Genomic DNA, 15667 nt, shown 5'->3' with positions numbered 1-15667 from the left:
CACCACTAGGATTGCTACTATCGCCTCATCACAGACTCTTTCCCTAGCAGACCATAAAATGTATTGTACTTTCGATATCGTGTTCTTTTGAAAAAATAAACACCTTCCTTCCACTATTGAAATATGAAATACATAAGGTTTATATATTATTTTCATAAAATATATATTATATTCTATAAACTCACCTTCCTGGATCTTTCGGAACCTATTTTTCTTACAAATTATAGTACTACAAACGTCTCCTTGTCCCATATTATTATTCAAATTATTGTATTTTAGCCATTTACAGTTATTACAACCGATAGCGAACTTTTCACAAAAATGCGAAATACGGCACAGTCAATGCTTTTTCGATCTAGACCAGGCCATAATATTTGTTCGGGTTTTCTATTTCAGTGTATGGAGCTCAGTGAAATATTATAGCTTTATTGCTTATCATTGCTAAACTTTATTTAGTGTAATGAGTTATAAGTTCCGTTTACTTCTTGTTGCATAATATGTTGCAGAAATAATTACAAAACTGTGTTACCGGTATGTTAATGTGAAGAGAATTTTACATGTTAACATAATCTGTTTGTGTCAACATTTCAAGTTTAGAATGGAAGGTATTTTGAGGTTTAATAAAAAAGAATTTATATTGTGATTTCAATTTAGCACATCTACCTTCCTTAATTTTAGACAAAACATTTACCATACCACTCCTATGAAATTAGTGTACGTACAATTGTGTTACATCATCTCTTAAGTAGTAGATAAATACAATAATTCAGTACTCAATTTTAGTATTAAAATACAGACAAATTGAATGTCTGGGGTATCATACATGACATTATGCTTAATTATAATGTATGATTGCGAATTTAGGAATATAAGTTAGATATAGTAAACATAACCTATAATTTCAACATATCTAAATATCCGTGTGGTGCAATTGAAAATTATTGAATCGTGCATAAATGAATGTACAAGAATTTCGCAATATTTAATCGAAATAAAGGCAGGTATTACACATACGAACAACGTAATTTTCACACCATAAATAATATTACATCTTAACTCGCAAGTAAATTATGTCTGAAGTGTCTCATAATCATTGTTTTAAATTTTATTAATGGAATTACACTACATTTTAGAGAAACATATGTTACTGTTTATGCATTCCAACTAATTTATATGGTTGAAACGCCACCCTTCGTGATCGGGTTAAGCAAGTTACATGGTCTGCCTTACGGCCTGTATTAGATCATGATGGCTGTGGCACAGTCTGTTGTTCCTAGTACTCACAGCGCTCCAAGCGGCTAGCAACTATCGCGAGATTTGCAAAAAATCACCCCAAGCTTCGTGACTATATATAGTAGACTGTGCTTACACAGTATAGAGAAATAAATATAGAAACTGTTTGGCTTAAAATAAAAATAAATCAAGGATCATAGCAACCACTCCATAGAGTCGAACATTTAAATTGTCAGTAAAAACTGCCAATAGCATTTTGGTATGCCTTGGAATTATAGACCTACATTTTGTTTCACCCCTGCGTCATTTTTGCCCCGTGCGTCCTTTCACCATTCATCATACTGTCATTCCCCCCTCTGTTTACTCAAAAGTAATGTTGTGCATCTTGATTACACAACTTTTAACACTATATCACTTTGGAAAACGTATTATATGTCTTTCACGTGTTAAATTTTATGTTACCTTGTCAACATGTTTTGGCCTGCTATTGGCCATCCTCAGAACTGGTTTGCTGGTCTTGCCGCCTTTTGTTTTGTTTCCTGTGGGGGTGTACAGAGACATCAACACAGACATGGAAATTCTACACATCCAACCAAAAAGCCAGAAACTAAACACACTAGAACAATACGAAATACACAAGCACACAAAAACACATCCAAATGAAATTCTCAACACACAACTCAATTTCAGAACACACACTCTTTGACTCCACATTACACTACACAAACACACCCCCACAGGAAACAAAACAAAAGGTGCCAAGACCAGCAACAACCAGTTCTGAGGATGGCCAATAGCAGGCCGAAACATGTTAACAAGGTAACATAAAATTTAACACATGAAAGACATATAATACGTTTTCCAAAAGTAATGCCTATAAAATTGAAAATTATTTTATATACCTATTAATGTATGTACATGTTTCTCATTTATTTATATTTTGTAGTTCTCATTCTCTCCTAAAACTCTCAAAATTGCCCCCTTGTTGAGAACCACAGATTTAGATTATATTAGTGTGCCACAGGAACTTAAATTTATCGTTTAGTTTGTCACATGTTGAAAAATGTTGAAAAACGCTGATCTACTGGGTGTTCATTTCAAAGTGTGTTATGACGTCACTGTTGGTGAGTCAGCGATTTGAAGCGAGTTTCAGCTTTTTTGTCAGAGAAGTTGCCTATTAATCAAGGCGTTCAATCTGAACTTGAGAACGTGTATGGTATAACTTGAACGTCGTAGCAACAGATGGCGGTCTGTACGGTCTGTGTGCTACCATAACCTCTTTCGAACTGTGTTTCGCACGGGCAAGTCGTATCCAGGGTATTTGTTATCATCGGTTGTGTACGGCAACATTCCACATTACAAATCAAATGCTCCGTGTCCATGTTGACCGTAGAAGTTAATGTCAACAAATACTGTACGTAAGTAATCGTCTTAACCCTCTCCCCATATCCCGGCAGTAAGAAAAAACTCACCTCAGTACGTGTTTCCAAACAGTTCACATTCCTGCCACTACCGGTGTTACGGTACGTATCGGTAAGTGCTCTTCAGAATGAATGCCGTACTTGCCAGGCAACTTCTCTTGCACATAGGTAATACGCTTCTGCGGAAATGTAGGAAGATTGAATTCTCTAGGCTCATCGGCTAGCCACATGACGACATACAGCAAGCCATGACACACTTTGAACTGAACACGCAGTAGAGTATAAAGGTACATTTTTGTGAACAAATTAAACAACATTAATTCTGTTAATTCTATGATGGAAATTGACGAGAAATTCCCTTGTACTGAATAGCTTAGAACTCAAATTATTTATTTTTATTTTTATCGTGGATCTTATAGCTGCTGCTGCCTTCATGTTTCTAATTGCCACCTCTCTCTAACTAGAGCATCTTTCTCATGAAGAACCTTGGCAGTCGTGGCCCTTCTGATGCCCTGAAACCATATTCTCCTTGATCTGCCTCGTAGCCCTCTGTCATCTGGAATCCATCGGAACATTCTTTTAGGCCATTGATGTTGTTCCATCTCTATAAGGTGTCCAAAGAAGCTCAGTTCCTTTATCTCTATATGTTCAATTACAGTCTCTTCAGCTTTCGTTCTTCTCTTTATTTCTTCATTCCTTATCCATGGTATAGAGCATTTGTTTACATAATATAGGTAAACTGTGTGGTGCGCGACTGGCATGAAGGCCATGCAACACATGGCAAACGTCTCCCACACACTCGGCAGTGCAGTTCATTCTCTCTATAGGAGTGGTTGTGTTGACGTTACATTGCTCACATGGTTCACAAGTTCTGTTTCGTTGTATGTCTGGTCATACGCACTAAAAGTTTCTGTGCGACACTGTGCGACAAAACTTTTTTCTAAGACTGTACTTCTTAATATTACTTACTTACTTACTTACTTACTGGCTTTTAAGGAACCCGGAGGTTCATTGCCACCCTCACATAAGCCCACCATTGGTCCCTATCCTGAGCAAGATTAATCCGTTCTCTATCATCATATCCCACCTCCCTCAAATCCATTTTAATATTATCTTCCCATCTACGTCTCGGCCTCCCTAAAGGTCTTTTTCCCTCCGCCCTCCCAACTAACACTCTATATGCATTTCTGGATTCGCCCATATGTGCTACATACCCTGCCCATCTCAAACGTCTGGATTTAATGTTCCTAATTATGTCAGGTGAAGAATACAATGCGTGCAGTTCTGTATTGTGTAACTTTCTCCATTCTCGTGTAACTTCATCCCTCTTAGCCCCAAATATTTTCCTAAGCACCTTATTCTCAAACACCTTTAACCTGTGTTCCTCTCTCAAAGTGAGAGTCCAAGTTTCACAACCATAAAGAACAACCAGTAATATAACTGTTTTATAAATTCTAACTGTCACATTTTTTGACAGTAGACTGGATGACAAAAGTTTCTCAACCGAATAATAACAAGCATTTCCCATATTTATTCTGTGTTTAATTTCCTCCCGCGTATCATTTATATTTGTTACTGTTGCTCCAAGATATTTGAATTTCTCCACCTCTTCAAAAGATAAATTTCCAATTTTTATATTTCCATTTCGTACAATATTCTCGTCACGAGACATAATCATATACTTTGTCTTTTCGGGATTTACTTCCAAACCTATCTCTTTACTTGCTTCCAGTAAAATTTCCGTGTTTTCCCTAATTGTTTGTGGATTTTCTCCTAACATATTCACGTCATCCGCATAGACAAGCAGCTGATGTAAGCCGTTCAATTCCAAACTCTCTCTGTTATCCTGGACTTTCCTAATGGCATACTCTAGAGCAAAGTTAAAAAGTAAAGGTGATAGTGCATCTCCTTGCTTTAGCCCACAGTGAATTGGAAATGCATCTGACAGAAACTGACCTATACGAACTCTGCTGTACGTTTCACTGAGACACATTTTAATTAATCGAACTAGTTTCTTGGGAATTCCAGATTCAATAAGAATATCATATAAAACTTCTCTCTTAACCGAATCATATGCCATAATATTACCATAAGAACTCTATTTCTTTATACATTTCTAAAAAATTATTAAGATCTATTTTTTATTAGGTGGATAAATTTATTTATTTAAAGAAATTCCACAAACTTGTGAGTGATTTTATGCAATTTGTCCTTATAAATTAATAAGAAAATTGACATCTTCATTTCTATTAATGGTAGTTAATACTTCATCCTAATTCAAATTCTCTCTGTGTTTTACAGAACAGGATGCTGGAGGCATCCCATCACAGTTTCCAGTACAAGAAGATACACAGTTCTGCCAGATTCTCAGGGAGTCTTTGGACTTCTTTGGTATCGAAGAATCTAGACACAAAGAGTTCTTTCTTGTAGATCATAAGACACGTAAGAACATTTTTGTTTCTTTTGTGTATTTTGTACAGTTCGTAAAATTTATGAAATTCTAACCTCACGTCTTTTGTACCGAATTCTGCTTGTGTTGCTTCTAAATATGCACCTCCGTATAACATACCTATCTATTTTTCCTTGAGCTTCATTCCTGAGACAAAAGCAATGCAATGAAAAGTCTCACATATATTCGAAAACTGAGGCCAAGTTGTGTAATGAGTCTCACAAGTGTCCCTGTTATTGTCTTTATTCGTTTACCTATTAGTTACTTTAATTCAAGTAGGAATACCAAACAGATATCAGTTATAATTAGGTTTAGGAAGTTAGTGCTCTAAAAATTACATTAATATGCATGCAAATTGATGAAAATCGCATACCTCAATCACCATTAGAAAACAACATATGCATATAAATGTTTTCTGAAGCTCTGTGAATTTACTGTTCATATCACTTTGACTATATACTGATTCCCATGTTTCATTTTTGAGATTTGTTTCAAAATTTTTAATGATTTCCTGTTTATAGTTCTGAATCTCACTTTAGTTTTCTTTTTAATTATGTGTTAATATTTATATATAGGAGTTGAGCATCATGATCCAAAAGACCATTAATTATTATTCAGGTTGTTTGAGATATACCTATTCTTTCCTTCCCAATAAATATGTTGTTTATTACAATAACTGAACCCCCTTGTATTCTGGTTGGAAAATTTACTGTGTAAATTAAATTGAAAGAAAAATATGTTATGTTTTATTTAACGACGGTTGCAACTGCCGAGGTTATATCAGTGTCGCCAGTGTGCCAGAATTTTGTCCCGCAGGAGTTCTTTTATATGCCAGTAAATCTACTGACATGAGCCTGTCGCATTTAAGCACACTTAAATGCCATCGACCTGGGCTGCGATCGAACCCGCAACCTCGGGCACAGAAGGCCAGCGCTATACCAACTGCGCCACCCAGGCTGACTAAATTGAAAGATGCTAGCAATGAATTTAGTTTATCTTTCTTATTGTTTTCTGTTAGATAATCTATATCTAAATAATAAGAATAATAATGCACTCATGTTTCAGTTTCTATAAGTAATCCAGTGTCTTTTCCAATAAATGAATAAAAGTTTCAAAGTCTCCAGATGGCACTCTGTATAAACATACAGTAAAACCTGCCTGAAAGACCACCCCTATTAAGAGACCACTCCTTCTAAGGAAGGAACCACAGGCAGAATTGGGAAATTACTGAGGAAATTCAATATCAAGACGGTATACAACAAGATTTCCCACTCATTAGTCAAAGTCAAAGATAAACTTCCATACCTCCAATCAGCCGGAATATACATGATCCCTTGCTCCTGCGGTTCAAAATACATAGGGCAAACTGGACGTAAGGTGGAAGATAGAAGGAAGGAACACAACCAACTCTGCAAATACAGACCATACGAAAAATCAGCAATAGCCTTACCAGTGGCAGTGCATCAATAAGAGCACAAGAGCACGTGAACACCTTGTTTCCATTAATGCACGACTAGGTTTATTATTTGATACCGTATTGACGTAGTGGGGATGTATAATATCAGAGTCGAGTATTTTAAACTTCCCGCATCTTGCATAAACTTCTTATGTAAACTTGGCAACATCCGTTCACGTACAAGCCGTGCTCTTTTCGAGTTGGTTACAGGAATTTCACGCATGCGCGGGAGAAAATTGTCTTTAGCTGGCCGCTTATGACTTGTCAAGAGCACAAAGCGTTAAGTGAACATGATGATTATCTATCCTACAGATGTCAGGTCCATCGATGCCTATTGTTCAAGTGCTATATCTCGAGGAGGAAATTTAATAGACTGTAGATGTCAGCATCTGACTGTAGGAACGTTTACTTACGTGTACAGTGCTGCTACGAGAGTGTAGTTTGTGAATTACTATACTGCAGTGTCGGCATAATAGCATAGTTTGGCTTTCAAACACGTGCTGGCTGACTGTGGCGGTGGTATGAATTTAAGTATCTGCAAGGCAGTGTATAATATTTAAGAATAATATTTACTGGCATGTATTTATAGTAATCTATGCGAGTGGGATTACAGTACTGGTATAGGCTATAGTGTATCAGTGTGTTGTGAATCAAAATATATTACTGAACACACGCGTTTGTAAATAACGAGACCGTGGTATGTATGTATACATTTTTAACAAACGTAAACAATGAGCTCTGTTCAAGTAATTTTGAACAGTAAAGAACTGGGTAAACTGGCTTACCAACAAAAATTGGAAATAAAAAGACTGAGTTTCATTATTATTATTATTATTATTATTATTATTATTATTATTATTATTATTATTATATGTTGTTTTGAACTTATATACGGTTTTTTTCGATAGTGAAACATTGGAATCATGACATTTCATATTAGACTAAACGTACGATTTCAAATTCTCTTCGATTTTGGAACCACAAAATTGTGAACACACATAATATTTTATCACGAGCCGCCACTGAGCCTTACACTCAGCACATTCAGACCACGCCATCGAATTCGACAATATCAAGATAATAGATAAAGAAGACAACTTATACAGGAGACTGGTTAAAGAAGCCTTCCACATCAAACAACATCCCAACAACATCAACAAGGACGAGGGGTTACAACTCAGCAACTCATGGGAAAGCCTATTCAAAGATCATAGTTAGGAACGAGAAGCCAGGTCTCCACATGTACGCGGCGTCGCCCTTCATCCGGACATCGGGCACGGTATCAAGGTCACTCTTTCGGACCTTATTAGGGCCAATATTTAATATGCATACTCCCCTTCACACAGACTCCAACCCGATTGGACCACGTAGGACCAAGCAGATGCCAGAAGAAGAACCTACAACCTATACTTAGGAACGAGAAACCAGGTCTCCACATGTACGCGGCGCCCCCCCTTCATCCGGACAATGGGCACGGTATCAAGGTCACTCTTTCGGACCTTATGAGGGCCAGTATTTAATATGAATACTCCCCTTCACACAGACTCCAACCCGATTGGACACGTAGGACCAAGCAGATGCCAGAAGAAGAACCTATAACCTATACTCAGGAACGAGAAACCAGGTCTCCACATGTACGCGGCGCTCCCCCCCTTCATCCGGACAACGGGCACGGTATCAAGGTCACTCTTTCGGACCTTATGAGGGCCAGTATTTAATATGAATGCTCCCCTTCACACAGACTCCAACCAGATTGGACCACGTAGGACCGAGCAGATGCCAGAAGAAGAACCTACAACCTATACTTAGGAACGAGAAACCAGGTCTCCACATGTACGCGGCGCCCCCCCTTCATCCGGACAACGGGCACGGTATCAAGGTCACTATTTCGGAAATTATGAGGGCCAATCTGAATATCATCTGCTGCCAGTACTTATATATATAGTAGTCTCGATGGGGGGAGTACTTGCTGTGATAGGTCGTGGGTTCTCCTTTTGGCATCTGATTGGAGCGAGCTGCGAGGCAGCAGCAGCTGTTCCGAGAACAGCAGCCGCAGCCGCAGCCACAGGCTCGCGCCCCTGTGCAGGGGCCTCGTGCGGGTGGACCTTGCAAGGACGCGTTTTGCGTACCTTTTAAATTTTCCTCCCAATTCTCCTTCGATTTTTCGATTTTTTCGGGCCCTGCATCGAAAAGATCAGAGATCAGAGAGGGAGCTGAATCTAGCAAGACACTCACTGGTAAAAGTCGCCAGCAAATTCAGAGGAAAGTAACTTCTTTCTTGGACGTGAAAGGAGCAAGACGTGTCCTGAGGCCTTCTGATTGGCGCATCGGCGAAAGCAGCAACCGCGGACAACTAACCAGATTCTTCAGTGCTACAGCAGCAAGCGAGCGCAGCAGCCAAGCAGCTCTCGGCCAGGGAGGCTCGAGGCGCCGAGCATCGTACTTCTGTCGGCCAGGCGGCGGACACCTACGTAAACGGCACTTCTTAAAGAGCAGCCTATTGGTTCCATTGCCGCACCAGCGCTCAGCGCGAAGAAAGCCGCGCAGCCTACGGAGGGCTGTGCGCACTAATTTCCCTAGGCCAGGCGGATCCCGGTCGGCGATTGGGTCCTCTCTCGAGGAGACTCCTAGCCGTCCTCGGCCCCTAGGCAGGCTTCCTGCTAGGGAGAGACTCTGTGCCTTCGTGCAGGAGTGACTGCCCAAAGGCAGGGCCTTCGGGCTGATTTGCTTTCCGCCCTCCACTCTTCTACTATTGCCCGGCCCTTCTGAGGGCTACGCAAATTTTCGTCCGGCCCTTATCAGGGCCAACGAAATTAGCGAACCAAACCGACGGTCCCCGGCGGGCTCCGCAACGCTTGTTGCGATCGGCTAACCGGGCTAGGCTTCGGCGACCGGTCGGGCGTAACTGCTGGGCTTCCACCCTTAGGGGCAAAGGGGCCTAGCAGGTTCTTGCACTGCGGACAGAGTGCCACTTAGGTTTCCCCCTCCTGACAGGATCGAATTTCTAATTCGAATGGCTCCAGTTAAGAGCAACAAGGCCACGAGCCAACCTACTGCAGGTGGCGTAAAGCGGTTGCTAGTTTGCACTAGCCAGACAGGGCCCACCACCTCCTACTTGCGCGTGTCGCGTCCCGCGCAGATTACTCCTCCGCCCAGGCGACGGAAACTTCGATCGGCTGGTCCTATACGGACACCGCCTGTCCCGGTTCCCGTTGCGGAGATCCTTGAGCTTCGTCCCCCTACCACCATCCCAGTCCCTTCAGGACTCCCACAAAAGCCCACCCCTCCCAAGGTAGCTCCCAAGGTCACAGAGGTGACACGTATTGACTTGCCCTGTCCTAGCGGACTGAATAGCCATGGTGTTACAGTCTTAGCTGATGAAGTGCCGCCGAGTCCATCTGGGTCCGGCGCACTTCAGGTCATTAAGGCCAAAAAGAAGAAGAAGAAGGGCTCAGCTAAGACTGAGCAAGGCGGCATTTCTACCGCTAGTGAGCTCACCAAGGAAGAGAGATCGGCTCTCTCTACCTTGGAGCAGTTAGAGGCGGCGACTCTTGAAGTCGTGACCGAGGAGGCAGCACCACCCCCTGAGGCCCCACAGGAGACGGCTGCTGCCCCTGAGGTAGATCAGGCATCTCCCCGCCCCCCTTCCCCAGCTCGTACTCACGTGTCGGAGAGTGAGGACGAGGAAGATGATGTTGAGACTGCTCTCACTAGGCGACGTGGTGATATCCCACCCGTTATTATTACGCCAGCCTTCACTGGCTCGCTGGGCCGACTGAACTTAGAGTTCAAGGCCGAATACGGACCGTTGGGCTTATGCTCGTACAGGGCGCGCGGCGGGACGGCCGTGAAAACTGTTTGCGAAAGGGACTACGCAAATCTTTGCAGGTTCCTGACCGAACGGGGAGTAGCGTACAACTTGCTGCACCCCAAGAACGACAAGCCTCTGCGATTCGTTTTAAGAGGAATAGATATTCACACAGATGAGGAGGACATCCAGGGCGAGCTGGAATTCCAAAGCATAATCGTCCGGCGAGTGACGAGGATGCACTCATCAAGGACAAAGGCCAAACTCCCAATGGTCATTGTCGATGTGGAGAATTCCCCCGAAACCCGGGATAGGATGAAAGCCTTGCGGCAGTGCTGCCTGATGAGGGTTACAGTTGAGGACTACGTCCCCAGCAAGCGCCCGCCTCAGTGCAGCAACTGCCAGTGGTACTACCACACGCAGGCTAGCTGCAAAGCGCAGCCTATGTGTCGAGCTTGCGCCCGCCCCCATAGGACTAAAGATTGTCGCAAGCCGCACGATGTCCCCGCTACATGCGCACTCTGTAATGGCGCTCACACCGCCAATTACGGAGGTTATCCCGTAGTACTACAGGTTAGAGATGCCACGGAAGGAACGAGCAGGGCTGCCCGACGTAGGAGGGCAGAGCTCGAGGAACTGCGGACGCTCCAATACGAGTGGCTCCGGCAGCAGCGGGTGGAGCGAGCTGCGAGGCAGCAGCAGCTGTTCCGAGAACAGCAGCCGCAGCCACAGGCTCGCGCCCCTGTGCAGGTGCCTCGTGCGGAGCGACGCACGGAACTCGGGCCGGTCCGCCAACAGCAGCAGCAGCAGCAGGCGGACATCCCTTCGCTTCTGGATGTGCCCGTTCCCGCGCCTCTGTGGTCCACCGTGGCAGCGACAGCCCCCCAAACTGCTGCCAATAAAGTAGGACCCCTTTCTCAGCGCCCTAAGCGCAACAGGGGCAGCAGAAAAGCCACCATGGCTACCACGGTAGAGCCCATCTCCGCCCCTGTCCCACCGGCCCAGCAGGAAGCTATTGCAAGCACCTCCAAAGGCCCGACCGGTCAAGGCGCTACCTTGGACCAAGTCCAGCACTTTGCCGGGCGTTGCAATTAGCAAACCCCAACCTCCCGCTCGCCCCAATCCTAGAAGGATTAACCAGAGTGATAGTTCTCCTTATGGAGAATCCTATGTCTGCCCTCCCGGAGATATTTAAGCTCCTAACCTCCCTCGTTTCTCTCAATGGCCAGACGAAGTGACGGAGTTGCTAGGATGTGTATATGGAACGCCAGGGGCCTTAGACATGATAGACATGAGTTCAGGGCCTTCCTAGACGCTAATAATATAGACGTAGGATTTATAACAGAAACGTTCCTGACACCCCAAGTAAATTTAAGATGCGCGGGGTTTAAAGTCTATAGACAAGATAGAGCAGGTAGAAGAGGCGGAGGTGTAGCGGTGTTCGTTCGTTCTTCGATCGCGCACTGTGAGTATCTCCTTCCCCAGCTAGCGGCATTAGAGGCAGTGACTATTAGAGCCTACATAGGCAGACTCCCCTTTCTGCTTATGGCTGCCTACAGTCCTCCGGGCACACTAAATGAACGCGATTTAGATATAGTGACAAGTCTATCCGATAGATTCGTAGTCGCCGGCGACCTCAATGCGAAGCACGCTAGCTGGAACTGTCAACGCCCCAATCGGCAGGGCGATAGGCTTTTTCTAAATTCTACAGGAAACGGATACGTCCTGATGGCTCCTAGGGAACCCACACACGTACCGACTGCTGCAAATCAACTGCCTGATATATTAGACATCGGTCTGGTGAAAGGTCTCACAACTAGAACGAGACTAACAACCCTGGATGATCTTCCGTCCGACCACCTATCGGTGATAATGGAGATCATGCACCCAGTCGAACTCTCCCCAACCGCTGAGAAATTCAACTACAAGGCGGCAGACAGGGTGTTCTTCCAAGACCAGGTAGCCGCTACGCTTCCACCACTCCCCCCTGAAGTCACTCTGGCAGGGATAGATAGGTCAGTTAACGACCTGACGGAGTGCATAAAGAAGGCAATGGTTGCTGCAATACCGAAACGGTCTTCACAACCGGGACGGATGCAGCTCCCAGCCTATATTAGAGACCTAAAGATCGTCCGCAATAGAGCAAGAACATTTTGGAAGCGTACTAGGTTAGATGAACATAGAATAGAAATGAACCACTTGCGCAGGCGGATCAGTGAGGCGGTCCACGAAACGGTCGTGGATGCTTGGAAATCCAAGGTTGAGACGATGGACAGCAGAAACATGTCGGATGTCTGGCGTCTATCTCGAGCTCTCTCCAATCCGTCTCAATCTATTCACCCATTAGTAGTCGGTCCAGATGTCACGGCCTTTACTCCTGAGGAGAAGGCTACCGCACTGGCAGACGTTTTAGAGACCACTTTTCAACCCATGGAACAAAATTTAAACTTGCCCCATATCAGAGCTGTTGAGGAATCGGTTCGAGACCTCCTTAGCAGGGAGCCGGAAAATGGGATACGACCTACGAACACCCACGAGGTCGCCCATTTCATTCGTCGTCTCGGCCCTCATAAGGCCGCAGGAGCCGACGGTATCCAAGGAATTATATTGCAACATCTCCCAAAGTCAGCTATGAAGCGCATAGCAGAGATAATTAATAACATCTTGGCTTCCGGTCAGTATCCCATTCCCTGGAAAGAGGCTCACGTAGTTCTCTTTCCAAAGCCCGGAAAGGATAAGACGAATCCAAGCAACTATAGGCCTATTAGTCTCCTCAGTTGTCTCAGCAAACTGGCGGAGCGGGTCATACATAGACGCCTCACTGAAGTAGTGTTGCCCCAAATCAGGAACGAGCAGTTTGGTTTCCACCCTGGTCGTTCCACTACACTCCAGGCACTCCGCATGACGGAGGACATTACCTGGGCTATGAGCACGAAGCGTGTAGTAGCTGCAGCTTACCTGGACATCGAGCGAGCATTCGACAAGGTTTGGCATGAGGGACTCCTCGTTAAGTCACTGGGCATGGGAGTCCCAGATGGAATGATACGCCTCATTTCTAACTACCTCCGAGGACGTACATTCAAAACCCGTGTAGGCACTAGTTTCTCCACCCCCCGTGAAATTCACGCAGGAGTCCCACAGGGTTCCATTATCGGGCCCATACTTTTCAATATATTCATTAATGACCTCCCGTTTCGCTATATCCACGGCAGAAGTAGTCATCTGTATATCTATGCAGACGACACTGCCCTCTTGGCGATGGGCAAAACCTATAGATTAGCGTCCCGTAGATTGCAGTCGATCTTAGATCACCTCCAGCCGTGGTTCCACGACTGGAGAATCAAGGTCAATGTAGAGAAATGTCAGGCCATACTCTTTTCACTAAGAGCGAGGCTCGAAGACATTCCACCACCACCCACACTTTTCGGACGAGAAATGCCGTGGATGAACCAAATTAAATATTTAGGGGTCATTATGGACTCTCATCTCACCTTCCGAGATCACATCCAATCCCTTCTTCGTAAGGCCAATGGGCTGATAGACACTATCCCATTCTGGCAGCCTTAACTCCTGACAACCTGAGGGTAGGACTTACCATGTCATTACCTATGCCGCACCCGCATGGGGGTTTGCGGCAGTGTCTCATCTCCGTAAACTCCAAGTTATCCAAAACCAGGTGATTCGACTCATTACCCATCTCCCCCGAGTCGCCTCGAGAAGAAAGTTCCATGATGAACTAGAGTTGCCAACCATAGACGAGTTCATTGCTCGACTGGCTAGGAACCTGTATGCGGAAGCTCGTGCTAACCCCAACCCGCTCATATCTGGCCTCGGCCAGTATGATCCTAGGTTACGGCGTAGACACCAGACAGGTCCATTAGCTATACTATTGAGACAGGAGGACAGGGAGGCTGGCGTTACTCCCAGGTTTTGGTAGCCACGACTCAACTCCATGAGACTCTTTGGATAGTGCAACCGCTTTAAAATGACCTTGTCTTAACTGGGCTAAACAAAATCCCTCCCTAACAATATCTACTTTTGTTGATCGATGGAACTATCATAGAGCCAATTGGCTAGTATAGATCCATCGATTCATAGAGTCATTCAACCTAAGAGCCAACTGGCTAGTCTCTGATATTGAGACAACTAATCCTGCCTAAGGTTTTTCCGTGGTTTTCCTAAGGCGCTAAGACAAATGTCTGGATGAGCCCTAAAAGGAATGGGCCACGGAGCTGCACTCATATCCCCATGAATCTCCCTAATTAACTCTAAAATAATTAACAATTACATCTCTTCCCCTCTTCGCAATTGAGCTATCATATAGCCAAATGGCTGGTTTCGGAATTGAGACAAATCAACAAGGCTCATGACAACAATCACCTCCTACATAATAGCCAAATTGGCTAGTCTCTTATATGAGACAACTCATCCTGCCTAAGGTATTCCGTGGTTTTCCTCAGGCGTAAGACAAATGTCGGGATGAGCCCTATAAGAAATGGGCCACGGACCTATATGCCCTTCCCCATATATATTCCCCTTTATTATAAACGACGTATGCCCTAGTTCAGAACATATATAAATTGTCTATTAAATATAGGAGGTCACTCAATTAGTCACAATTGAAAGGACAGGGACCTCTCAAATTGCAGATTTAGATTTCACGGCGCTTCTTCCGACGGCCTTCACATGCTTTGTCATCGAACAACAGATGACAGCGTCTTGCCATCCTAACGGCAAACACCAGCCAGTTCTTCCTCTTCCCGTTCCGTGATCACTTGATGAAATCTCAGTCCCCCTCGCGTATGTGGTACCTAAGAGGTTACGTCCAATTTCGGCTTCCCCTTCAAAATTTTCTAGAGTTCCTTCAATGGAGCAGCATAACCCGGAGTGAGACTAGTGGCCAACAGGCTTGGAGCTCACATATTTAGTTTTGTGCAGCCCCCAACCTCTTGCAAGGACGCGTTTTGCGTACCTTTTAAAATTTTTCCTCCCAATTCTCTTTCGATTTTTCGAATATTTCCTTATCCAACAACTGCTCTGAAGATGGCCACAACACAGCGGTCGAAATGTCAGCCAATAACACCATGACAACGCTGTAGAAGCCCTGAAGCTTATCCACACACCATGTTAAATAATAGTTTTGAAAATTAGATTGTAAAAACAAAATCTAAAAAAAAAAAAAATTCAATTTTTGATTTAGTGAAGTGAAGTATGTAATGAATCAAAGGAGAAATTTGTAAAAATAACGTAAAACAAGAAATAAAGTTATTATCTCAAGATTTTATTCTTAGCAATATTCC

At 44.0% G+C, this 15667-nt stretch overlaps 1 protein-coding gene across 3 annotated transcripts in view; it reads left to right on the top strand.

Moving 5' to 3' along the window:
- LOC138708091 (protein unc-80 homolog) overlaps positions 1-15667 on the top strand; it is a 266651-nt gene that overhangs the window by 139082 nt on the left and 111902 nt on the right. For all 3 annotated transcript variants that reach the window (XR_011334570.1, XM_069838254.1, XM_069838256.1), the window contains exon 5: positions 4956-5096. Coding sequence is in view for 2 of the 3 variants with exons in the window: in XM_069838254.1 (XP_069694355.1) it covers positions 4956-5096 (141 nt within the window). In the remaining variant the exon portion in view is untranslated. The remainder of the gene's footprint in view (positions 1-4955; positions 5097-15667) is intronic.

Source organism: Periplaneta americana, chromosome 10, assembly GCF_040183065.1.
Source record: "Periplaneta americana isolate PAMFEO1 chromosome 10, P.americana_PAMFEO1_priV1, whole genome shotgun sequence".
Taxonomy (NCBI): Eukaryota; Metazoa; Arthropoda; class Insecta; order Blattodea; family Blattidae; genus Periplaneta; species Periplaneta americana.
The sequence above is the reverse complement of the archived record's forward strand: the minus strand, read 5'-3'. Positions and strand labels throughout refer to the sequence as shown.